We start from the raw sequence: 26,927 nt of genomic DNA, 5'->3' as shown, positions 1-26,927 counted from the left end.
ATTAATCCATTGAGACATCTATCGATTAAGACTTGTACATAAATCAAATTCAGATATTTGTGACAGCGGATAGGATGATTGCCAATTTGAGGAACCGTTTCAACAATAAAAATCAGATAAATGGGCAAACTCTACTTGGAGTCACAAATATCCAAGTCGAAAAGCAGTATCAAAGATTAGCACGGGATCTCTCGGTGCTAAACATAAACTCAACCATCGAGCCATACTGCTGGTTATCGATGCGGTGCAAACGATCAAAAAGCGCCAGACAGACTGAATAGACACAGATAAACGATACGTGTACCTTATGCGTGCGCACTGCTCGCACTTACACTAAGCAAAATCTACCCGAAGTCCCGACATACCTACCCTGTATACGTTCTGTGCTTCTGATACTTTAGTTCCGAATTTTTCATTATAAAATTATTAACAACTCGCCAGAAAGATCCAACTTAATTTTAATAATTGCATCTGTGCACATCGAAAGGTTACTCGTCATCTGATGTGCAATTTTTCATTCGCGAAGTCGAGAATTGCGTTTAAGCAGCCATCCAGTTAATCTGTGGTTCAATTTGTCTGGCGCTTTTCGATCGTTTGCACCAAACCCCTGGTTATGTATGCATTATGCAGAATATAAAGGTATAGTTTTTAGATATAAACCATCAATTTCAAGCGCAAAATAAATTAGAGAGACTTAGTAAGATCTGTTTCAAAGAGAACAATGTAAAGAGATCGATCATTCATCAGTACATGTCCGTAGAAGCGCGAGTTACGACCGTCACCTAAGTTGTTGTGGGCGGTGATCGGTGCAATCTCCCGCCTCTCGGCGAATCAAAGGAGCTCCTTTCGCGGCGCTTCGCCCCCCTCCCAGGAAGGACCCTCCGAGTGGGAGTCCGTTCCCTTCGCCACCCTCCCTGCCCCCGCCCTCCCGCGACTCCTCCGCGACTGCTTCGTCTCATCTGGCATAGCGTCGCCAATCTGACAGGCCGTCCGACCGGTGACTAGTTTCGGTGCGGGCCGCTAGATGTCACCGCACCCGAACCACACATTTTGAGGTTAGGTTCTAGTTATGGTTGAAGCCGATGCGTGAGAAGTCCGAAGCGATGATCGCAGCCCCGGCCGCCGCCCCCGTGCCGGCCCCCGTCGCCGCCCCCGGCCCCACCGCCGCCCCCTCCCCTGCCGACGAGTTCAACCCGCTGGTGTTCGAGAAGAAGCTGACGCAGCTGAAGGACACGCAGGACAGCATCAGCGCGCTCTCCACTTGGTGTCTGCAGAAGCGGGAGCACCACAAGAAGATCGTCGCCAGTTGGTTGAACGTTCTCAAACGAGGTATAAACACTCTTCTTCCCCCTTCACTTCAAATCATAAATACTTTTCAAATGGCGTATTTATTATTTGCAAACACTCAATGTCGTCAGATGTTTATGTCTAGTCTGTGTGATATTAAGTAAATCGAAATCTATGAATAGTGCAATGTGTTTGTTTGTTGTATACTTTTGTTATACATATTTGATTTTATTTTATTTACATACATATATACCAGGAAGGCGTTACAGGTAGACGGGTTTGGTGCATCCGCTCTAAAATCGCCAGATTAACAGAACGGCAGCTTTAAACGTAATTCTCGTTTTCTCGAATGATAGATCGCACATCAGATGACGAGTAACCTTTCGATGTGCACAGATGTAATTATTAAAATTGAGTTGGATCTTCCTGGCGAGTTTAATAAGGCAAGATTCGAAACTTATCGAATCATTCGAGAAGATGAGAATTGCATTTAAAGCAGCCGTCCGTTAATCTGTCGTTCAATTTGTCTGGCGATTTTAGAGCGGATGCATCCAGGTAGACCCCAATGCGCCTTTCTAGACCACTATTTACAAACTTTGTAGAATTTTTATTAGATAAATCTCTGTATTTCCAGATGCTGAATAACACGAAATTAACAATTGATTAATTAATGAATTAATAATCCATAGAGACATCTATGGATTTAAACTTGTGCATAAATTTTTACATAAATCAAATTCAGATATTTGTGACATAGCGGATAAGATGTTTTTTGCCAATTTGATGGAGGAACCAGAAAAATGTAATATAAATAGAAGTGGCTTTAGGTGTTCTTTTGTTGTCAAGTGACATTCTGTCCACGGACAGATCTAAATAATTTTAGCATCAGTCGTATTTGACGCTTGGTGCTCGACGTATGTCCGATAAAAACTTCTCTGTTTGTTTATATTACTCGCAAGATGGGCAATCATCGATAATAATTGCATGATACATTCAAAAACACACAATAAACAACATGGGATACATTTTTATAAGTAAATTGATCCGATTGTATTCCGTGCGATGTAGCGTATTTATAGAGACGTACCGCATAAAATTGACAACAATTACTTATTCGTAAGGGCCCCTATATTCTTATTACTTCTCTCTGGGAGGAACCGTTTCAATAATGAAATCAGATAAATTGGCAAACTCTAATAAGAAACGATCGACTTGGAGTCACAAATATCCAGATTTGACCAGCAGTATTAAAGATTAGCACAGAATCGAACCTGGTAACCTCTCGGTGATAAACATAAACGCAACCACCTTAACTTGACTTAACTTAAATGTTGTTTAAATAAAAAAAAAGAGTAAATATTATTTAAATTTTGTTTTAGAATTTAGCTTGTAAATGTATAATATGTACGGTTTCTCCGTATCTCGATTTTGCGTTGTGCAATTTGTTTGTATTTTGATATCCATAATAATTCACATGTTTTATCTACTTTTAATTTGTATGTAAATATTTAACGATTGAAATTCTTTTCAGCCAAAGTTGACCAAAGGCTGACTCTGTTTTATCTCGCCAACGATGTAATTCAATACAGCAAAAGAAAAAATTATGAATTTGTCGAAAGTTGGGGAACTACGCTTCAAAAAGCGACCCCCTTAGTGCGGTTTGTACTTTATTTTTTCTTTGCTACTCGTCCGAAATACTTTCACTGTGTCGGTATTTTATTTATATCAACAATTCCACAGAGACGATAAGGTGAAGCATCGTATATTGAGAATATTCCGCATTTGGGAGGAGAGACAGATTTACGATGAAGAGTTTTTGACGGATTTGACCGGTCTTCTGAGCGTCACTGCTGGAAAACAAGCGTCCGATGTCGATCCGAATGATTTCCAGGTATCGTATTGTGTTTATTGATTTTTGAATTGTTGAATTTCATTATTTATAAACGAATTTTATTTTAGGCGATGCAATTGGTGAATAAAATTCGTCAATGCTCGGTACTGGAAGCTGAAACGGATCAACAGTTGAAACAAATACACGATTGCCAGCTGCCGTTGAACGATGCTGATCTGCTCTGTTCCACATTAAAAGGCAATTATTGAAACTTACTGTGTACTCTCGATTATCTGGCCTAATTGCTGGGGAGTACGTAGCCGGATGATATAAAAACGTGGATATCAGTTTTTTGATATCGCTTCTATTGTTTGAGTGACAAATGAAACGATATCCGCATCACACTGGCATAGAAATCTCCGATCAAACCACTCCTCGATGTATTCCCAATCCAACATTTTCAAATCATTTAAAATTTTTCATTTTTCATATATCCATGATAGGCAGAATCTTTCTCTATGATCAAACCAGTGTTATGGATTTTTTTTTCGACCAAGATTTTGCTTTTCCATGTATAGCATCCAATATACTCATTTTTTTTCTAGAAATTGATGAAGTCGTCATCTTCCTCAGCAAGATTTTTAAAAAGATCAGCATGGTAAAGCCATGTCATTGCTGATAAGACACCATGATTCATCGGTTGAATTAGACTTAACTTTATTTTTAGAAATTTAGTTATAATAAGACAGTCGTTCATTTTTAATATAGTTTTATTCAGATAAGAAGAAGCATTGTCCATTAACAATAATGCTTTCTGATACAACCTTTTACTTTTTAAAAGAATTCACAGTTCAGGAACCATATTTAGTTTTGAACCAGTCTTCGAAGATATCTCTATACATCCATGCTCCTTTTTGGCTATAATAATCAATATTAAGATTTTTTTTTCAAATCTGAATCTAAAACTTAATTTGTTGACATTTTCATACTCTTTCGTTTGGAAGGACATGCAGTACCATTAAAGACCACTTAAAAGGTCAAAATAATTCGACCCTTGAATCCCTCAAAATGAGGTTCGAGTACAGTCTGAGAGATCCTTTCGTCGAAAAACGAGACGGTATCAGCACTATCACTATACCTTTTTTTTTGTTTTAATATATCCCAACAGTTTGATATTCCATATTCTTTGGCGATATTCCTATATTAAAATCTCTCAACTAGCGTAACTTTCTGTTTTACTATAGTGAGCAAATCTCATTGATCAACCAATAATGGTCCAAATCTCCTCATTTTTATGTATTCTCATTCGAAAATAATGAAACGCATAATCGGCACCCAGATAATCGAGAGTACAATGTATTTTAAATTTGAAATGTTTAAATATATTTCATCAATGTTATATTTATTATTATATAGAGCGTCGTGATATCGATATAGCAAAACAAGATTTGGAAGAAGGTATTTCAAGATTGGACGGTTACGTTTGCGCATTGCGGAAAGAATTGGTCGCTCGAGATGCACTCTGTCGTTTGTTGCAAAGAGCTCATAATCACTATACTACACAGAGAGGTGAAGTTAAAGTTGTAGCTAATGTAAGTAAATGTTACGTGTTCTTTTTTTTTATTATTGTCGCATACTATTTTTTACTTTATTTTTGTATTGTTGCTATGTAATTTTTTACATGTTTATAATCATTTTTAGGCATACAAGAATTTCGGTAGTCGTGTTCGTGGATTGAAACGTAAACTAGATGAGTTATGTGAAACGTTACCTCCGGTAGGAGGTAGTCCTGTACCGTCTCCACCTTCTCCTGGCGAGGCTGTTCCTTCACCAGGTCCTGATGAAGATCTCGAGCTTCCTTCCATAATACAAGATGTATCAAGTATGTCTCAACAATGGTTATGAGTGATTTTAAACCATGTATTTTTTTATTAATATGTATATTATGTTTAGATATCGTTAATGCAGACAATTTTTCGTCTAATTTACTCGGAAGAGATATGACAGGAAAAGGATTTAGTAGCTTTATAGGAAGCGGCGAGTTTTCATTTGCATCTTTCAGAAATGACTATGCTAATTCAAAACGATTACCGGATAAAGATGGTTAGTTTTAATTTTGTATAACAAATATATACAGTTGAATTTGCTTACACATAATGAATACTGATGGTTAGACTTGATAACATTTTTTTGAATTCTGTATCACTTGATGAAAATATCTATTAAAATGACAAATATATTAATTCTATTTATGTTTAATTGATATTTTAATACTTTGTTGATATTTCAGCTAATAAGATTGAAGTTATAAATTCAAGACCGCCAAATTCAGTAGAAGCCACCGTTGATATTCACACTCTTTTAAAGTCTTTGATTCCAGGTAAAGCGTCACCCGTTACTGCCAATGGTAATTCACACATTGATATATATATATATATATATATATATATATATATATATATATATATATATATATTTTTTTTTTTTGCATTGAAATGTGTATGTATATATATTTTTGCATGATTTCCTGCTTAAATTTCATTGAATCTTTCATTTTGTCTACAGTTTCTGATAATGCATATCGTCCAAGACTCACCCCGCCTCCGCCACCCCCACCCCTCTTGCCAGGTTTAGATTTACTCACACCTACAGATTCTACTGCAGATTCAGTTCCGCTCATGTGTCCTCCCACCTCACTTAATTTCTACGGAAGTAACATTGTCAATACCAATGCTAATTCCATCGGTTGGTTATCATTTCAATGTACGTCAGTTAGTATGTGATGATTGCAGTATCATTTATATCTTTGGTCTTTGGTTTTAGATGCAAATTCAAATTCCGACTCGTACAATAATGACAGTGGAAAAAATTCACGATGGATCAACAACTCGTGGGATATACAGGTATGTTATAAACAGTTGTTTTCGTCTCGTCAGTGTGTATTTGTACTTTATTAAGTTTTTGATGTTTTTATTTTAGAGAGTTTTATCCACCGATACGCCAGAATCACCTCCGCGCATTGAACAATTGCGCTCTCCTCCGCCACCACCTATAATTCCTATACCGCCTCCAGTATCTGATGTTGATCATCGGCAGTTGTTGGCGCCGCCACCAGTTATGCCGCAAGGTGATTTATATATTTAATATTTTACTCAAATCTGCTGTATTACTTCCTTGGAGCACGACAGCGATATATTCGCCAGATTCACGGGGTAGTGTTTTAAAATGAAAATTTTTGCAATAAATCTAAGGGACCTCGTATTTATTTATTACTAGGTTTATTTTAGGTTTACTTCCCTAATCGGTCTCAATATTTCCTATATTATTCCTATCGTTTTGGACCATTGTAGCATTACAAAATACAAATGCCTAAGAAGAAGAAAAAAATATGAAAAAACTAAAGAAAAATAATACATGAAAAAAAAATATTAAAGAAACAGTGGCCTGCAAATCCCAAGCCGGGCCTACGGGCTAGTATGCTTAAGGCCTCCCCAAAAATAAAGTTTCAAAATTGAAATTATGAATCATTTCATCAATATTTTTCACAATACACATTAACAATATGACGGACGCTGACTCATATTTGTATCATGTTGGGTGCACAACGCTTACTGGCAGATAATAATACATATATGATTCATGACTGCGCGAACTGTTTCAGTCCGCTGATATATCTTTGTATCACGATTTCGTCATAAACGAAAACGTGATACAAAATTGTATCATCTGCCACAAACGATTGACGAAAACGTGATACAAAAATATATCAACAGACTGAAACAGTTCGCGCAGTCGTTGCGCAGTCGTGAATCATATATGTATGTATCAACGGCCAGTAAGCGTTGTGCACCCAACATGATACAAATATGAGTCATAGTGTTAAGGAGTAATAAGATCACCTGATGTGTTATGATATATTTTCATAAGTTTCAAATAAAAGTCATGATGTAAAAATATTAGCTAAGGTATCACCAACAAGTTACTACATGAACATAACTACGAAGTACAAAGACGAAAGACACTTGTCCATTTCGTTACAAGTTCTCGGTTCTCAAAAAAAAAAAAATCTAGGTGCTGGCCCTCCTTCGGGCTAGAACCATGGCTGTATACATACATAGTAGGGATTGTCTTGCATTCACAGCCAGCACTAATATATAATCATCATCATCGTCTACAGCCATTCACTATCCACTGCTGGATGAAGGCCTCTCCAACACGCTTTCATTCGTCTCTGTTTCTCATCCATCTAACCCCACACATTTTCCCAATTTCGTCTACCCATCTTTCTTGCGGTCTTCGTTTTACGCTTTTGCAGTCTCTCGGGTAGCATTCTAGCACTTCTTTTTTCCACTTCTAGCCACGTGGCCTGCCCATTGCCAGGGATACAACCTTCCATACCTCTTTGAGTGCGTTGGACTTTGTGTAGCAACTTGATCAAAATACGTTGATCGAAGATCTTTTTCTTCAGGCAAAGTGGCATTTTTGATTTAAAAACCGCATTCATTCGTCCAAATGCACTCCATCCTAATTTCATACGTCTCTTTATATCTTCTGCATTACTACCGGACATGTCTATTATTAATATATAATAACCAGTCGTAAATACAAAACATCCTCATGAAGCTCGAATGGAAGAGAGAAGATATAACTCATTAATCACATTCAATTATGAAAATATTGATAAGCAAAGGCTACTGGACAAATAGGTTAAAGTACTCTGTGATAAACTACTCTCACTGAGGTGGAAAATATCACATTCAGGCACGGCAGTATAAAAATGATCTTTCTTTTCGTATTACTCATGTCTGAGGGTTGTGACTTTTCCGTCTTCTGACATCAATAACGCGACCTATGACCCTCCAGCCCTCTCGACATAGTGATTCAACTATACTATTTCCAGTGGCAGGCCTGACCTGTGAATTCTGGGATTTTGTTGGGGGTCTTTCTCTGCTTCCCTCAACGCTTCTCAGAACTACTAAGTTGTTCAGGCTGTCCTGGTCCCGCCTCGCGATGTGCCCGAATAACTAGGATACGCCTAAGACAGATGGATATTAAATAAACATCAGTTCTTGCAGGATGGAGGCATTAGTTCTTCTCGCCGTTCAAGGGATTCTAAGCATCTGTCTCAAAAGCGTCAAATCTCTCTTGAGCTCTCACCGTCCGTGTCTCTACTCCGTATAAAAATACAGGGAAGACCAAAGCTCGGATCAGACGCATTTTCGTATACACAGTGATACCCGGTCTTTTCGAATTTCAGTTTCGAGTTTTTCGCCATACTGCTCCGCCTTTTTATTCCAGTCTCACAGCCTCCATCCTCCGATAATATTGATTCGAGATTGATAAATTCGTGTCCAACTTCAAGATCAGATAGAGCATTCGTTCTCACGGGTTGACCATGTCGATCCAACATCATAATCTTAGTTTCATACTCCAGTTGACTGTCTTTCGATTGTACATACATAAGTTCTTTTGGCCTTTATTTTTTACTAGTGTTTTCCCCATTGACTGATGATTTGAAATTTTCCTACATTGTATTACTAAAAAAATTTGACGCTATTTTTGTGTACACCGATAGACTATGAAAACAGGAACAAAACTGTATTAATTATTCAATTCAGCCAAATTGTAGATATATTTATTTATGTCAGCAGTATGGCTTGGTGGTTGCGTTTATGTTAAGCACCGAGAGGTTACCGGGTTCGATCCTGTGCTAATCTTTAATACTGCTGGTCAAACTTGGATATTTGTGACTCCAAGTCGATCGTTTCCTATCAGAGTTTGCCAATATATCTGATTTCATTGTTGAAACGGTTCCTCCATCAAATTGGCAAAAACAATCCTACCCACTATCTCACAAATGTCTGAATTTGATTTATGTACAAGTCTAAATCCATAGATGTCTATGGATTAATTAATTTTTAATTTCGTGTTCTTTAGCCTCGAAATACAGCGATTTATGTGATAAACAATGCTGCAATGATTGTAATTAACTGTCTAGAAAGGTGCATTGGGGTTTACCTGTCAGGCTTTCCTGGTATGTATGTATCTACATATGTAAAATAAAAATAAAATGTGTTTGTTTTCAGGATTGCTGCAAATTGATGATGTTGATCATAGGCAACTTCCTCCTCTACCTCCCCCGCATCCTGCCTTAATGCAAAACGAGAGAGGAAGATCAATTCATAATGGTATCTAACTGATTTAATTTTATTGTAGATTTTGTATTTGTGATCATTTTTAAATGAAAGTTTGTATCTTTTTAATTCAGATGTAGATCATAGAAATCTCATTTCACTCACAATGGGAAGCTTACCACCCCCTCCAGCGCCGCCCATTTCACCATGGACACCTCAAAATTCCCTTCTTGATCGGGTATTGAAATATTTAATGTATTTATTATCAAAAGGTTTCACAAATGAAACTTCACTGAACAAAATTCATAATGTAGATTTCATAACATGTATTTATTGAATTTTAGGATTACAGGGGTATCAATGAAGAGTTTTCTACATTACTACCTCCCCCTCTTCCCCCCATGTCAATACCACCACCTTTTCGAAAGATGCCTTCTCATAATGATAACGTAGAAAGTATTGATATGGAAATGTCGGACGATGAAGTTTTGGACTCGTATGATGATGGTAATTTATTGCTATATAAATTTGTTTTTTCCCTCTGAATTTTCATTTCATATTAGTTTTATTTCAGAACATAGTAGGCATATGCGTCTCGAATCGTCGATGGCTCGAATCCATGGTCAACCGCCACCACCTCTTCACAGTCAGCCACCGCCGTCATTTAGGAAACAAGATTTGAGCAATAGAGACAAAGGATTTATGCATAATAGACATTCAGAAACACACAATAATAATAATATGCATCACAATGATAAATCCGTCACTAGGACTAATTTAGTGCGCATAAATAGTAGTGATATGGGAGACAGTGCGTCCGAAAATGAAATGACTCCGAATCGGGATTTTCCTCACGAGAATGTCCAAATGTCAAATATGCCCGATATATTTAACGATTTCGCGCCGAATGCGATGAATCCCATCAATCCAAATCTCAGTCAGTCCTCGGACTCGCATCACGACATGAACGAATTGCAAAACGATGACGATTGGGAGAAATCGGAGGATGACCCCGAGTCGTGGCAAAAGCACGCGGGTCACATCAATCCCATGTCTTCCAGTTTCGGAAGAATGAGACCGATGTACCAACAAAGATTTCCACCTGCGAACTTTCGAAGGCCACCGCCATTGCTGAACCACCCCTCGTACATCGAAGAATCGCATTTCAGTCCGCACAGTAATAATCAAAGAGGCGGTAATAGTAATTTTCGACGACCCTGGGGCCATCCTAGACCGCCTAGAAGAGGATTGTGGTGATAATGAGCAATTGCCTTGCAAATTTGATGAAATAATGGTAATTGTGAATTCTTAACTTTTTAACAGTGTATGTGAATATTTGTACACACTTCTAGGTAATATTTTGATATTGTTGATTCTCAGGTTTTAAATTAAAATATATAGATATATAAATTTATATCAAAATTATTTCTTGCAAGGATTTAATATAGTGAAATGCCTCCAAATCCTACCCTATTTAATTATATGGATTGTGTATTACGTTTTATTCATATTTTATAAAAGTTTAAATTTACCAGTGCCTAGTCAGTAAACGTTTTCTTATTCTATGCTATTTTGCATTATAATAAACATAGGTATAAATTAAACTTGCACTAAGTCCAGTTATGTTTTTAACCGGATTTATTTGGCTATGAAAGAAAATGACAAAGTATTATTTCTAAACAGGGGTACACTTTTATGTACATATTGTCGATATTTGTATTTTAAACATGCTTGATGATTTTTTTTAAGGTTTATTATAGTAAGTGATGAAATTAAACTGTGTTCTTTGAAATCGTTTCATATAATTTAAAACAATTATCCATAATGGGAAGAATCGCTAACACTACATATGATTATTTTCCTAACAAAATGTGGATTTGTTTCATCTTTGTGGTCTGGAGAAATTGGGTTCATTAATATTTTTAAAATATGACATTTCTTTTTTTTGAAAATATTTTACATTGTGATTTTTGGACTCGCAGAATATATTGAGTTGTCCTAGTTCTAACATTAACACAAGAAATAAAATATTACCATATCGAAAGCAATAATATACATGTACATGCATTTATTTGTGTTGAATCAAATAAAAACAAAAATAATCAGGTGTTTTAAAACGCATGTTTTAAAAATGTAAATAAACACTGAACTTATTTTATTTTTACTTTAAATTATCTATACTTGTAAATTATACGTATATTAAGAAGATACATATATACATGGTTTGCAACTCTTAGAAATATAAGGTGCCCTTAGAATTTGTTGAAGTTTTTAAGATTTAATTTCTTTTGTTGAGTTGATTGAATAATCAAATTTATATTTAAATAATAGGTGATTATAATGTTTGACATGTATGATTATGCCACTAAGTCGTAAGTTAGTTTTAATTGGCAATAATAATACAATATTGGATTTATTGGTTTGTTTTGTAGCGTAGTATTTTAATTTGTTACATAATGTGATTTAAATTAAAATACTCGATGCTACACCTATTCATAGATTAATTATTCATCAATATTTTTGTATTGAATGATGACTAGCAGCTTTTATAATTCCTATTGTTTTGAATCACCTCAATTCTCGTTTTTTCCTATTAAACATGCATTAATAAAATAATTTCTTGATTTTATTTTTTCTCTACTTTCTCATATTTATACTAGATCTCATTCATGTTGTTGTATAAATCTTTCCGGAACCAATTACTTACGTTTTGTTTTTAACAATGTCCCTATTTGTTTAAACCGTTTGTAATTATGAAGTATTTTTCATTTGCCTTAAAGTCTTACATATTTAATTCCAGAGAAAAAAATATTTACTTTTAACAAAAATCAACTTCACTTCGGTGCTCGGCTTAACCTGTAATTACCAAGTTAAATTACTCGACAAAGAGTATGTCGTCGCATGTTGGGTAAATCGAGGGTATGCTCATGCACGGGATAAACCACATACCATTCAATGGTCGAAATTTAACAGTTTTTATTTGAATTTACAACTAAACTTTTAAAGTTTGATTTTCTAAACGATTATTATGTTGATATATTCATATATGGAGTACGGGAATTTGACGAGTGGTGTCGGTGGATCATCGGTGTATTGCATATCAAGCATCGCAAGTTTTGTGCATTCTATCAATGACAAAAGTTTGCCTGTTTTCATCATTTTTTACTTATTAAAAAAAAAATAAAGATAATTCTTCAAAGTTGTTTGGATTTTTGGTTTTCTTCAACTTGATATTGTGTTTTACATCGGTCTAGGTGTTTTCGCCATTGTCTAGGATCCTAATTGAAACTGCTTCAGGAACAATTAAACATTGTTTTCAATTTTCTCTACTTTGATTGCTCGTCGGTGGGAGGGGTTCCACCCCCCCCGTCTCTTTCCCGTGATAATTAACAACCCTCCGTATCGCTAAAATCCCCTTTTGACATAGAAGCGATCGTTTATTGCGCGAATCAAAATGATCTTTCTCTTGTATCAAATTGAAAGTTCCGTAATTAGAAGCAATTAGGGAATATAATAATTAGCAAAGAGGTATACGTTTTATACCGTAGTTACAATTTAGTACAAAGTATATATACATATTTAGTACAAAGTATATATATACATATTTATGAAAGTCGTGTATTTGTTTCATTTGTTTTCAATCGTTTTTCTTTTTCTTTTTTTTTTTTGATGTATTTGTTATATTTGTGTAATATAATATATGAAAGTCTTCACTGTATAATAAATTCAAATGTACAAACAACGCTCTAGTTGAAGTTAATTCGAAAGAAAATGTATTTTCGTGAATAATTCTACATCTGTAAATCATCGATGCTGAGAATGAGATTCTTTTTCGATGAGCGATCTTTTTTTTTTATATATAAATAAATTATACATGAATTGAATGTTGTATTTTGTTTCATTGTAGGCGATTTTAATTGTACGTGTCGTTTAATGGCCGCTGGTAATTATACAATTTCGGGATGTTTTAAATATAATTTCGGGTTCAAGGCGAGTTTTCGTCTGAGGAACGGCGAAAGGCACAAAGGCGCTATGCGAAGTGTGAATATTCCAGTAGCGAGAATATTAATTTCAGCCAAATTAAAAAAGCAATTAACACCTTTGCCGATAATTAAAAAGGGAAAGCCGGTCTACGGGGAATAATTTTCCGAAGAAAAATGTTAGCTCCCGCTTCACTCCGGTCGGATCCGTGAAAATAGGTAACGATTTTCGTCTCGCGTTTCGCTCTAGTACTACGATTTGAACGCGGAATTTTCTCACAATCAAAATCATACGTGAGAGTTTAAGTACGAATAAAATTTAATAACATGGAAACGGCAAATTTATGTATACATATATATATAATCTCCCTTTAGTGGATAAGCGATTATAAATTACAAAATATCTGGTTATAATTGTCTCCCAACTTTTGTATATACGCGTCATTACAGACGACTGAAAGTTCTTATCTTTTCAGATTTTAGGTTTACATTGAGCTCGTTCGCGGCAATTTGAGATTTTTGCATATTGAAAAGCGATCGATGTACGTATGTATGTTATAATTGATACGGTAAACGGATCATTGCGCACATTGCTGTCGTGCAAACGACATTCGAAAATCGCGAATACGGAATATCTGGCACTCGAGTTTTCGTTAGTGTGATAATTCTCGATGGATGAAATTTTCGGGTGCCGGATGTTCCACGATCGAGATTTTAGTGACGTTTGCGAGATCGTTTTGTGCGGATTAATCACCCAACTAATTGGTACAGGTAAGGCACTGGTGATTTATGAAAAAAATCGTAACAATAGAACTTGTGCTTAAAAGTGCGAGTTATATTGTTGCAATTTATAATTGCTTGTCGATCGGGCACTAATACTGGTTTGACACGATACGAATGCACTCGGATCGAGTCCGCTAAGTTTGTTACTCGGACGTGTCACGTTACAAGTAACGTCCGAGTGATTAACTTATAGGACTCGGTCTGAGTGTACTCGTAGCGTGTCAACCCGGTGTTACGGTACCATGCTTCGCCCGAAATCCGATCTTCGGCAGTTTTTTTTTCATTTAAAATGCGTTTTAAAACAATTTTTATTTAAAATTTATTCAAATTTCAAATATAAATGAAGTCCAATTAAAGCTTTGATATTTGAATAAATTAATTTGATATTTGAATTAATATTTTATTCGCTTTTTAATAAAAAAGAAAAACTTTGAGGATCGGATCGAGGATGGAGAATGGTACAATTACCATGCAGGCTAATTGATCGCTGCGTATGTACGTGCACTCAGCCTACAACGAAAAGGTCAATTTGTCGCGAACGAGTTCTATTTCCATCCTCAACCAAGGTGTAATTATACTTGTCTGTTTCATTTTGGCGTGAAAATACGTCAATCTACATAATTCCGGTTTAAGTTTAAGAATTCGCATTTGATTGGTGATCATTACATTGCTAATTTAGAACGATTTAGGTTTTACTCGACCGTAAAAGGTTAAAGCGGCTATGAATCAAACTCAATACGTACAATTACGACTTAATTTTGATATGGTATATATTTTTATGTTATTCTTTTTTATATGTGCGACTACCCATGTAGGTGTAGGTATTTTTGATAATTTCTTTTCAAATTATATATTGTGTTTTTAGTGTCCAAAGTAAAGCCTACGTCCATATCGTGAGGAATTGGTTTATTCATCGGCCATGTTTTGTATGATAACAAATCGGAGCTGTGTTCGGACGACAGAAAGAAAAAACATGATATAGGAGTTGTTGTCACAACGAAACCAAAGAAAATTTAGATGTCCGAAGAAGAAAAAATAAAAAAAGGAAAAAAAAGGGGAGGTTTCAATCGGAAAATGGAAAATGTCGAGAGTTTGTGCGGAAGTGTCCTCGCAGAGCGTTTTGATTTACGACGCGACGAAGAGCGAAAAGTTCCGAACGTCCGATATATGAGCGTCGATTTTCATCACGTCCCAAGAATGACCGGATTCTGCGACTCTGTCGACATTTTGTCGCTTATGAAACGCGTTTTCGGATTGAACGTCGTGAGAAACGAAGCAGACGTTCGCCAAAAATGCTCCTTTCACATTCTGAAACACTGCAGCATACCTTGGCTGGTGTATGCACTTTTCATGCACACACTCCACCTGGCCACCTTCAGCAGCACAGTATCCTTCGGCACCACTTACAAAGTCTCCGTGTTGGACTTTGGATTGAGCGTGATGTTTACTTTAGTGGGCGTCTTGAGCATGCTCGTCACTATAATCTGGAGCTTGAAAAACACTACAAGATTACGCAAACTGAAAACAGGCATTGTTGGTTTCGATCAAAAGTTCAAAATGCTTGGAAGCAATGTCGACAACAATCTGATCAGAGACTTTACAATATGCGAAGCTGTCGTTATATTTCTCTTCTGGACCAGCTTCTTCGTTTATTACGTCTTTTGGAGCTGTGACTATGGAACTTTCAAGTGTTTCGTCAATTGGTTCGTCAACTACCATCCGCACAAAGTCTTGTTAGTCGCTTTCGCGGAGGAGATAGCTCTGCTGTACGGGTTGGCTGTTAGATTTCGTTGTTTGAATGAGATGCTGCTGAATCTGGAGATGGACGTTGTGGTGGATTTGAGCACCAAATCAAGAATTGCTTCAACCCAGCACAGGAGTTTCGGATGCGTCAAATTGGTGCACTGCAGGCAGCTGCACTTTTTGCTCTGCGAGCTGTGCTACGACTTGAACGACATGCTCTCGCTTCAGACCGTTTTCAATATTTTGGATTGTTTTGTCAACATTTTCGTCATGTTGTACCTGGCCTGTTTTGGCTACACGAGAGATGCGGAGAATTCCGGCATCAATTACGACACCTTGGGGATATTTTTACCTGTATTCGTCGGCGGAGAAGCTCTCCTCAAAATATTTTACCTTGCGAAGTACTGCGATTCGGTTCAGTCTGAGGTATATAACCATATAACTTAAAATGAATGGGTGTAGTTCTGCGAAAACGACCTAACCCACTATATGTCTTGACGAACATCACGTCCAATGGATGGCGCGTTGCGTGATTTCCTTCATAGGTACCTACTTATATTATACAATTGGTTTGATTTTTTGAAAATATTAAAAATGTGGGTTGAATCCTTTTCGCAGATCTATGCATACCGAAATGTATTAGGGCGAAAACACACAGCGATGCACGTGGCACGTGGTTTTTTTTTAGATACTTTTAAACATGCGAAAAAAATGGGCCGTGCCTTGCACATTCACGGAACGCCCAGCACACCCCGCCCCAAAATGACCCTCTGGAGTGTTTTCGGTAAAATCGTATCCTTGTATTTATCCTTGCTTGACAGTGATCGATAACGGTGTATCCCATATTTGAAGAAATGTAGGAGACCACCCACAGCGAGGAGACACGCACACGACGTGCCGTTCTTCCCTGTGTGATTTCGCCCTTACAGTATTTGCACTGTATACATAACTTTTTATGTTATTTTTGAAAGTTTGACGCAAGAAGCTAGTAGGAATAATGCGATAACATTTTGTGCATCAATATATATTGCTAGGACTGTAGCTCATTACTATTTCATAACTTTATACAAATAAGGGCGATTTTACTTGAACGTTTCATTTAACTTGGATGTACATATTATACATATGCAGGCAAAAACTGGATTTCGAATCGTATTATAGACAAGCATCGTTATGGTTCGGTGATTATTACGCAAAAACCGATCTCGCGCAAGTCACTAAAACCTCGAACACGGAACATCTGGCACCCAAAATCTCCATCAAACGAAAGCTACCCACGCGATATATTGTACTAACGAGAACTCGAGTGTCAGATGTTCCGTGATCGAGATCTTAGTGACTCGCGCGAGATTGGTTTTTGCGGAATAATCAGTTTACCCTTTGTTATGATCATAAAAATACGCGATTACTGATTGATCGGAACAACTTGACTGATCAATAAAAATTGATGATTTTTCTCACCGTCAAATTAAATGAAATAATGTTTTTTTATAATGATATTGGATATTTGATATGGGCGCCGATTATTTTTGTCGGTGTGGTTGTATCTGAACATCGGACTCAAACACGTGGCAGATACCGCAAATGCAGCTGCATGATTTTTACTTTATCTATTTTTTATCAGGTGACGTAACTTGTTTGAGTTGCTTTCGTGTAACTTGCTTTCGTGTAAAGTCGCCCTATATGTACGTATTTCTAAAATTAACCGCACAATGAGAGCAATGTGTCGATTTCCACGATTCTATTGCACTTAAATTCGGAATCCAATCACTACTAAACGTTCTTATACGAAACTAATAGGAAATGTACGGAACGCGCCATTTTGAATAGCACGCATGACCTCGAATGTGTTTTTTTCAAAATTTTATGTCCACTTGAGTATGTTTGTTTGATATGTTTTTCGGTGAATTCGAGGGCAAAATTCATTTTATCTAATCTAATGATTACCTATCGGAGTTAGCTTAGAGTACTCGATGTTATTTGTATTCCTCGCTGTGAAATAGTTATTTTATGTATTTATAAAAAGGCAAAATTACCACCGAGTAATTAATATACGCATTTGGCTTAAATTTCATTGAGCGTTTTTTTTGTTAATCTCACCGCATTGCAATTAGCAGTGGGTGGTGTAAGTAATCGGCATTTCATTATCATCATCTACAGCCATTGCTGGATGAGGGCCTCTATAACACGCTTCCACTCGTCTCTGTTTTGCGCAACTCTCATCCATCTCACCCTATACATTTTCCTAATTTCGTCTATCTATCTTCCCTGTGGTCTTCCTTTTACCCTTTTGTATTCTCTCGGATACCATTTAAGCCCTTATTTTGTCCACCTTTCGTCCATTTTTCTAGCCACGTGGCCTGCCCATTGCCATGTCAATCCCTTTACTCTATCCACTATGTCCACTAACCTTGTCATACTTCTCACTCACGTGTTCCGCTAAGAAAAATGTTGCGACAACAATTATTCATAATATATGTTTCCATTTAGTCGTTTTTGTCTTCAAAGTTCGCTTTTTAATTTCATTACAACATTCAACATGATGCATGCCTTTCGTCATATGCGTAGCGCATGCTATCAACTGTCCACACTTGTTCAATACCGTTGCTTGAAAATTTACCTTGTTTCATCAGTGCCAGCGCCACTCTTTTTGTTTTCTCTTTAGAATAATATGAACGAAGACACTTAATTTTAAGACACTTAAACGATGACACTTAAACAAAACACAAACTTCATATTGTGTTTTGTTCCCAAAATTTCAACTCCGAAGCCGGTCGGGTATTCTTGCAACTTTTTGTGCGTCATGTTACGTCACACACTCAAATCGGAGGAAATAATAATTTTTATAAAAAGTTATCAAAAGGTCATTGGGCGCAATCCGACCCGGTCGCGGACATGAATGAAAATGATATGAAATGAAAGAGTATAAATTCACTTAACATTATATATGGTTATTTTATTTAGAATCCATGGGAGAACAAAGTTTGAACCAAAAATATATTTATTAAAAAAATCGAATACTACTATTAAATATAAGTTGTCGTTCTGTTCAATAGCTACTAAAGCAGCCATACTCAGATTTTTTTTCTTCCGGGTTTGTTTTGGTTTTTTCTCCACGGGTAGCTACCCTTCGACGCTTACAAAACTTTAGTAAGTTAAGGGTTTTGGCGAGTTGATGTACGTCCCGCGTGATGTTGATTTACGTACCCGGCAGGTATACGTTCGCTCCCTCTCTCTCACACGCAGGTATAGGGTCGCGTCTCGCTCGTTGCAATATTTTTTCGCTCGTTTTTCAATATTCCCACAACCCACAAGAAAGCGACCCTTACGCTTATAAACTAGAGACATTTATCTATTTCATTTCTGTCCGCTGTGGGTTTTTCTCCCATACTATTTGCCTATTGACCTTCGGTATTGAACACGTGTGGACGGTTGATTACGTGCGTCTACGTATACGCCGCAAGGCATGCATTATGTTGAATGTTGAAATGAAAATTGAAAGCGAACGTTGAAGGCGAAAACGACTAAGTGGAGACATAGCTGATCTGCTCGGGAGTGCGTGCGCTTCCCGCGCAATCTGTCAAGACGTGTCCGTTCAACTCTAAAGTGCATGCTTTCGCGCATCCACTACGTCCTATAAGCGCTTGCGCTTTAAGTCGCACGAAAAATGAACAAGTGGAGACATATGTAGCTTTACAACTTTATGTCTCGAAGAAATTGAAATCGAATTAGCTTTATTCGCGTTGTAATGAAACAAAAACAAACTGCTTATTAGATCTCGGATAGAATTACATGCTTGCCGTTACTATGGCGAGGAATAAAAATAACTATGGTTAGATTAAGACACATTTCGAGTGTTTTTCTTAGTAAGAGTGGGTGGGATATAAGCAGCGTGTATGTACAGTGTATAATAAGATCTGTATCCCACGCATAAAAATATCTTCTTAAGTTACGAAAAAAGCTTAAATTTTCGCAATCGAGCTCTATTTTATCAAGACAGTAAATTCTAGATTGAAATATTTGAACGATAAATAAATTAATTACAATCGAAATTGCTTGTTTGATTGAAATATTATTCAAAAAAATCCATATTTCTATTGTAAAATACAAATTTTTGGTAATTAATTAACACAATTTCGATATGATTTGACTATGCATATATTGTTACATTATTAGTGCGGCTCTGGAAATGTTCCTATGATAAAACCGCACAGTAAAATGCGAACACGAAAGAAACAGACTTCAAAAAATTCATACATAGAAAAAACCAAAAAATGCATTCGTGTTTTTCTTTGCGGTGTTTCATTCGATTTTTATTGGTGATTGGATATAATATATCGCGAGCATTATCAAATATCTTGACAGTTTATAAATTAATTAATATTTAATATTAATTTAAAATTGGCAATTTTGATTAATCTTTTGTAATATTTCAGGCTAAAAGGACAGGAGAAATTCTTCACAAAATATCCATGTATTCGTTAAACGACAGCATCAAAAATGAGGTACGTTTCGATAACGATTTGAAAATGTAAAATATATATTATGATTGTATAATATTATTTTATAATATATTAAATGTTGTAGATTTTGCATTTTTCGCATCAACTGTTGTTCAAGAATGTCAATATAACGGCGTGTGGAATGTTCCCTATAGATTTTTCGCTCTTATACAACGTATGTGTGCCTTTTTATGTATATTCGTATGATGTAAATATTATCAGCAATATCGTATTACATATATTGAAAATATAACCGATATATGTATGTACGTATATATTGAAAATATAACTGATGATTTTTGTTTTTAAGGTAATAGCTGCAGTGACGACTTTTATTGTTATCTTGATTCAATTCGCCATGGCTATAAAATATGCACCATCCACTATAGTTTCAACAGCAATGAACGATTTCACCGATAAATACGACAGCGTTCAGTAAACATGCGAATATCATAACGTGCTCGTTTTATATAATTATTGTATTATAAATATTGTAAATTTGCATGTATTATATGTTCATATACATATAATACAATACGATACTCAGTCGTAACGAATGAAGCCGCCATTTTAGACGTTTTGCATATTTTTGTCGATTGAAATTTAAATATGTAAATATCGACATGCATTAGAATATTGCTTGAATTTGTATAATTTACACATTGTTTTTAATTACTCAGTAGTGTAGTCTGAGAAGTAAATGTTTTTATAGCGTGCCATTCAATACTGAAATTAGAACTTTTTTTATGTTCGTCAAATTATTTTTGTTTTGTAATATGATATTTTTATTATGTCATTGTATGCTTGTGTTAAGTGTTTATAATTAAGATTCTATGCTTCGTCTGAAATTAAGGCTTAGTTATATTCATGTTCTTTTGAGATGTTAGTGTTTGTTTGGTTTGAGCAAGTGGGTAGTGTTGGTAATGCCATAAAAACAGGTATAATAATAATCGACTAACTGTTGACAAGAAAAATATTTTCCCTGCTTCTTGTTTGCGTTACGTGTCAAGCTGTCATATAATATTATGGGTTAATCATTTTGTGTACCATCCGTGACGACTTTTGGGTAGTCATCAACCATTCACTCCCCTGCTGAAACTTATTTTCTCAAGGACGAAACTTTTCCACGTCCATTTTTCATTGTATACTTATCGTTCGAGGCGTGTGTTAGTGACTAAGAAAAAAAAAATGAAACATTATAAATTCTCTCGGGGTGATTTGACACGTTTTTCCACATCTGTAATTGCTATTGTTGGATGTTATTTATTTTTTCTGTCGAAATTGTCGGTCGCGAACGGTGATTTGTCGCACTGTAATGACTTCTTGCGATGTTTTGATTGACGCGAATAATACGATTCACGTTGTAAATATTTTCGTCAACCAAATCCGAGGAAAATATACGACTGGGGCGCGGAAACGTTTTCAGTTTTCAATCGGAAAATGGGTAGCGTCGACTGTTGCGCCGAACTATCTGCGTGATTTATGACGGTCGTAGCGAAAACGCGAATTGCTGAAAAATGATTTCATCCTAGTCGGCAACAACGTAAAAATACTTTATTCATCTTGTTACACAAACAAATAAACAGAATGGGATTCGTCGATTCTATCAAGATCTTGTCTTATCTGAAGCGCATCTTCGGTTTGAATATTGGAGCTATGTTTCACAACAAGGTGAGCCACTCTAAGAAGACTCTGTGGCGCGTTCGCAATAACTACAGCATCCTTTGGCTCGTGTATGCACTTTGGTTGCACGTGACCCACCTGACCATGTTCTGCAAGACGATATCGTTCGCAATGAATGTGAAAGTGTCGATTTTGGACTTCGGATTGGATATGATGTTCACGATCGTCGGAGCCTTGAGCATGGTGGTCACTATAGTGTGGAGCATCAAGAATACGAATCGATTGATGAGTCTGAAGCTGTCCATGGAGAGTTTCGATCACAAGTTTAAAATGTTCGGAAAGAGCGTCGACAATAAGTTGAGTAGGAATTTCTCCATCAGCGAAATGATAGTCGTGATGTTGTTTTGGACGTTTTACTTTTCGTATTACGTGATTTGGAATTGCGAAAATGGCACATTGAAATGTTTCCGGAATTGGTTCGTCACTTATCATCCGCATAAGATCGTATTGGTGGCTTTCGTTGAAGAATTGGCCTTGCTGTATGGTCTGACGGTGAGGTTTCGCTCCTTGAACGAGCTGCTGCTCAATATGGAGATGGATGCGGTCGCCGATTTGAGCTATAGATTTTTGCCTTCGAAAGTCAATCCGAAGAATTCCGGCCCACTTTTCAAGACTTCCGGGTGCACCAAGCTGGTGCACTGCAGGGAGCTGCACTTTTTCCTGTGCGATTTGTGCTCGGATTTGAACAGTATGGTCTCGCTCCAGACTGTGGCCAATATATTGGGTTGTTTCGTCAACATTTTCGTCATGCTTTATTTGGCCTGCTTCGGATATTCAAGAGATGTGGAAAATTCCACAGCAAACACCAATCCTCTGGGAATATTTTTGCCTTTGACCATCGGCGGGGAGGCATTCACAAAGATATATTATCTCGCTAAGCACTGCACGCTGGTCCAATTCGAGGTCAGTGGCATCGATTACAATTGTTAACAGATAATACAATTCAAAGTTTAAATTTTTATTGAAATAAAAAAATTCTTTTGTTTTTCTAGGCTAAACGCACCGGAGAAATATTGCATAAGATTTCGATGTATTCTTTGAATGACAACATCAAAAATGAGGTATTTATATATAATATTGTACACTTGTTTATGAAATGCTAATTTACATCAAGTGGTTTGGTTTTGGGAGAAGGACACAGATTTTGAATCTAACATTTGAATTTAATTGATGACGTAAGTATGAAAGATGAATGCTCGGAAAAGAAAGACAGTGGCAGATTTAATTATACAAATGGATAAAATAAGTGCTTAAATGGTATCTAAGAGATCGTTTGAATGTGGAACTAAAGAAAATGGGTGGATCACACTGCGGATGAAGCTTGTGCAATTGAAAGAGGATTCGGTATGCTTACAAGTACATCCAGCAGTGAATGGAAATAAAAAGATGAGGATGTATCCATTTTATTGCAAGGAAAATGAAAAGGCGTAAAATTGAAGCACACGTTGATTTTAATCATAAAAATGTTTTTACGAGTATTTCTGTACAAATAAAATCACTTCAGATACCTATCATTTTAAGTGTATATAGGTATAATATTATGTAACATTTAACAACTGAAAATTTATATTTGCCTTCCAAATTTCACACGGCACCAATGTATTATTTATACTTAACTTATGGAGCCAGACAGATAATACTTTATGATAACGTCTAGATTAAACATTAAACGCTTACCCGTGTACATTTTATCAACTTTCAATATTTGTTTTCTTTAAGAATTATTTATCGGCATATAAATAATCATTTTTCGTGTGAATTGCGCCTTTTTATTTGCCTTCGATTTTTTAATATAAATATGTGTTTGGTGTAAAATACGATAACACGCTCTTTTCATTCGGTTGTATGTATTTGAATTTTAGATTTTGCATTTTTCTAACCAAATATTGCACAAGAACGTTCAAATAACGGCTTGCGGAATGTTTCCCATCGATTATTCTCTTATATATAACGTAAGTTGTTCATATGTATATTTCCATTCCGTGCGAAAATGGTTCAAACCAATTTAAATAGATATATCGTTGTATTTGACAAAAAAAAAATCAGATTCTATGCACATTTTCGCACTGAATGATATGTTTCGTATATGCGATAATGATGGATAGTCAAAAATAAACTTATTCAATTTGAAGGTTGTTGCGGCAGTGACCACATTTATTGTGATTCTCATTCAATTCGCAATGGCTATAAAATATACACCTGGTATCGTTGTACCGACAATGATCACTGACGTCACTGAAACGATTCAGTATTCTACGATTGCGACTTGATCAATTTCGACTGCTCTATTTTAATTTTTTTTTTAATGATGTGTTTATTTTTTTTTATCATATACATAACTCATTTTTGATGAAAATGGGTAAATGTGGGATTTTTCCATAGGCAAATCTCTTGTAGAGTGCTGGCAACGATATTTATCGTAGCTTGGTATTCTACGACAGAGCCTACGAGTGAAAAGTTTCTAGATTTTGTATTGAACAAGAAATAATCTTGTTTGAGACATTTGAAAAATACTGACATTTGTCAATACCGGTATTGATTTATTTAAGCAATTTGTCTTATAAAACTTAATTTCTATTAAAATATAATTTGATTAATTGTCGGTTAATCATTAATTTCAAAATAATATGTTGAGTCCTTCTACAACACGCGAATTACCGATCAGTGAGTGTCAAAAAAAAAGTAAATGCATTTTTGCGTGCTCCTTGCTTTAGATATTTTTTTTGTGGAAGGGATGGCTTAAGGTTTTGAATATTATAGTACCTATATATGTATGTATTCAGATAATTTTCAATAAAAAAAAAACAGGTTTACCAAAAAAATAGGTAGGTGACAAGGCTTTTGTTAATGCTCATTGTTAAATGTTAGTTATAATTTATATATCAATATATATGTATATTCGGAAAGTACTTAGTCGGAAAATACGATATTTTCGGCATTCTTCATCTTTAATTTTAAATTTATTATAAACTTGGCGGCTCCTTTGAATAGCAGGTCAAAAATGATGTCGAGTTGTGACTCATTCTTCGACTAATCCATACAAACTAGCCGGTACAGTGTTTTCTTCTAAATTCAATAGGATTCAAATAAAAAAATGATATTTCGCTACTACCGGTAGAACCGTAGGTCGAATTTTGCTCAAATCCGGTAGAACCGGTTTCGGTTGTAACGGTTTTTAAATCCCTAATATGTATCTCTTTATGTTTGTATATAAAAATATTCCGGTCTATTACTTTTTTACGGTTGAAAACGACCTTAAATAGGATCACCCGACCGATTTTATAGTATAGTGGATAAAACAGTTATCTGTTGACAGACAGGTTTCCGATCTTTAAGAATTCGCTAAGATAGATATACATATTTCTAGATACTTATCTGCCGATTTGTCTGTCTCTATGTGAATATCTTCCTTTCTTATGTTTAATTATCACTGAACAAAATATTTACTATACTTGTAATGTACAATATATATATGTATGTAATTGTGTACAATGTATATAGTATTAATTAAATTGAAATATTAATCTCGACTTTTTTTTCGTAAAAATAAAATAACACAAGGGGCTATTCCAGAAATATAATTAAGAAAGCTTGATTTTAATATTTAGAATTATTCAACAGCTTGTACACTATGTACAGTTAACATGTGTGATCTTATCATAATATAAAGAATGTAACATGGAGTTTATCTATTTAATTAATTTCTGATTATTAAATATTTCTTATATTTGTGTATTTTATATAATATGATATTTCGTTTGGTTCGTTGAATAAATACGGAAATTTCTAGAAAAATATCGATTTACTGTATATTTTTCCTGAATTTGTTCAGACAAAAAGTCAGTGCTTGTTTGTTTTGTCATGTGATTCCAATTGAATATTTGTGTAACATTGTAGCTTTTGATCCGGTTATTCTTATGAGAAAACAACAGTATCGTATGACGAGTTCGGATGTATGCTTTTCGCAAAAAATAACCGTATCATACGTAGAAACTACGATAGAATATTTTTCAGCGCACATTTAAAAATAATAATAAGGTTGGAAACATCTTAACTTATTTATGTGAAAATTTACGCAAGATCAATTCGAAATAACGAAGTTGCCCTCTTGTAGTGAAAAATGAGCGGAGTTGCCGGAAAATTTATTATAAAAATGCGATGTTTTATAATATTATTTTTTGTGTACATTAGTCGCATTAAACTATTAGATTCTGATATGAATTGGCATCAGATTTGTCGTATTGAAAAAAAAATTAAAAATCGGAACTGCTTGATTTAATGCAAAATTAATGCTCGTTAAAATTGCATGGGTATTTTCCGGTCTGACGGTTTTTCGATCTGTCGTCTTTCTCCGCGTTCTTCCTTTTTATCGGTCGTTTTCGTATCGGCTTGCGTGTGTTTTTTTTTGTCGCTTTTAAATTGTTGGGAAGCGCTGATCGTAAACGGCCTTGCACTAAATTTTACACGCTAGCGAATGTTCCCGGATTCGGTTGCGAGTGTTTCGCGATTTTATTATTCGCGGCCTCGCGGGCAGATTATCGAGTGTTTTTCCGTGTTCGGGGCACTCGCGGCGCTTTGAATAATGATCGTAATAATACTGAAAAGCCTGAAAAATGTATCGTGTGTCTAGCCTTAGTTTCGGCGTATCGCTCCAGGCTCCATCGGTCCGGAAAAAAAGGAGGCGAAAAAAAAAATGATTCGCTCTCTCTATTCCTCGTCGTCGTCATGCGTTTCTGTTGTGATTTTTATTTTTTTTTGTGAAATTATGCGTGTTTTTGTATGATGATTCTGGCGTATGTATGTCTCCCGCGTTCTGTGAATGTGAATTATTCAAATTTGCGATACCCCTTGAAGTAATAGACGATTTTATAAATATTTCACTTTGGCTTATCAAGAACGGAAATCAATCACAATGAAATTTCGACGAAGGGAGAGTGGGTGAATTTTCCATCAGAATTTTTCACTTTGGGGAATAAGCGTCGTA

General features: G+C 35.7%; 3 protein-coding genes across 4 annotated transcripts; all 3 read left to right on the top strand.

Annotated features, from left to right (window-relative positions):
- Positions 1-756: 756 nt before the first annotated feature.
- Positions 757-10,640, top strand: LOC143917823 (uncharacterized). Its single transcript, XM_077439418.1, has 15 exons — positions 757-1,329; positions 2,819-2,945; positions 3,028-3,178; positions 3,247-3,376; positions 4,535-4,710; positions 4,820-5,000; positions 5,072-5,221; positions 5,409-5,525; positions 5,684-5,863; positions 5,942-6,021; positions 6,098-6,245; positions 9,205-9,306; positions 9,387-9,490; positions 9,597-9,759; positions 9,827-10,640. Exons 1-15 carry the CDS (start codon positions 1,083-1,085, stop codon positions 10,507-10,509), a joined length of 2,739 nt encoding a protein of 912 aa, XP_077295544.1. The 5' UTR covers positions 757-1,082; the 3' UTR covers positions 10,510-10,640.
- Positions 10,371-22,846, top strand: LOC143917824 (uncharacterized). The gene is made up of 5 exons (XM_077439419.1): positions 10,371-10,546; positions 14,881-16,184; positions 20,195-20,263; positions 20,346-20,435; positions 20,571-22,846. The coding sequence occupies exons 2-5, from the start codon at positions 15,033-15,035 to the stop codon at positions 20,697-20,699; spliced, it is 1,440 nt and encodes a 479-aa protein (XP_077295545.1). The 5' UTR covers positions 10,371-10,546; positions 14,881-15,032; the 3' UTR covers positions 20,700-22,846.
- Positions 20,955-26,187, top strand: LOC143917825 (uncharacterized). Of its 2 annotated transcripts, XM_077439420.1 has the most exons (4): positions 20,955-22,846; positions 22,936-23,004; positions 23,806-23,895; positions 24,076-26,187. In XM_077439420.1, exons 1-4 carry the CDS (start codon positions 21,848-21,850, stop codon positions 24,211-24,213), a joined length of 1,296 nt encoding a protein of 431 aa, XP_077295546.1. In that variant the 5' UTR covers positions 20,955-21,847; the 3' UTR covers positions 24,214-26,187. The 2 variants fall into 2 exon arrangements, with proteins under 2 accessions (XP_077295546.1, XP_077295547.1); XM_077439421.1 differs by lacking the exon at positions 23,806-23,895 and having other exon boundaries at positions 24,076-24,616.
- Positions 26,188-26,927: the final 740 nt, after the last annotated feature.

The sequence above is a fragment of the Arctopsyche grandis genome, chromosome 10 (assembly GCF_051622035.1).
Source record: "Arctopsyche grandis isolate Sample6627 chromosome 10, ASM5162203v2, whole genome shotgun sequence".
NCBI classification, from domain to species: domain Eukaryota; kingdom Metazoa; phylum Arthropoda; class Insecta; order Trichoptera; family Hydropsychidae; genus Arctopsyche; species Arctopsyche grandis.
The sequence above is the reverse complement of the archived record's forward strand: the minus strand, read 5'-3'. Positions and strand labels throughout refer to the sequence as shown.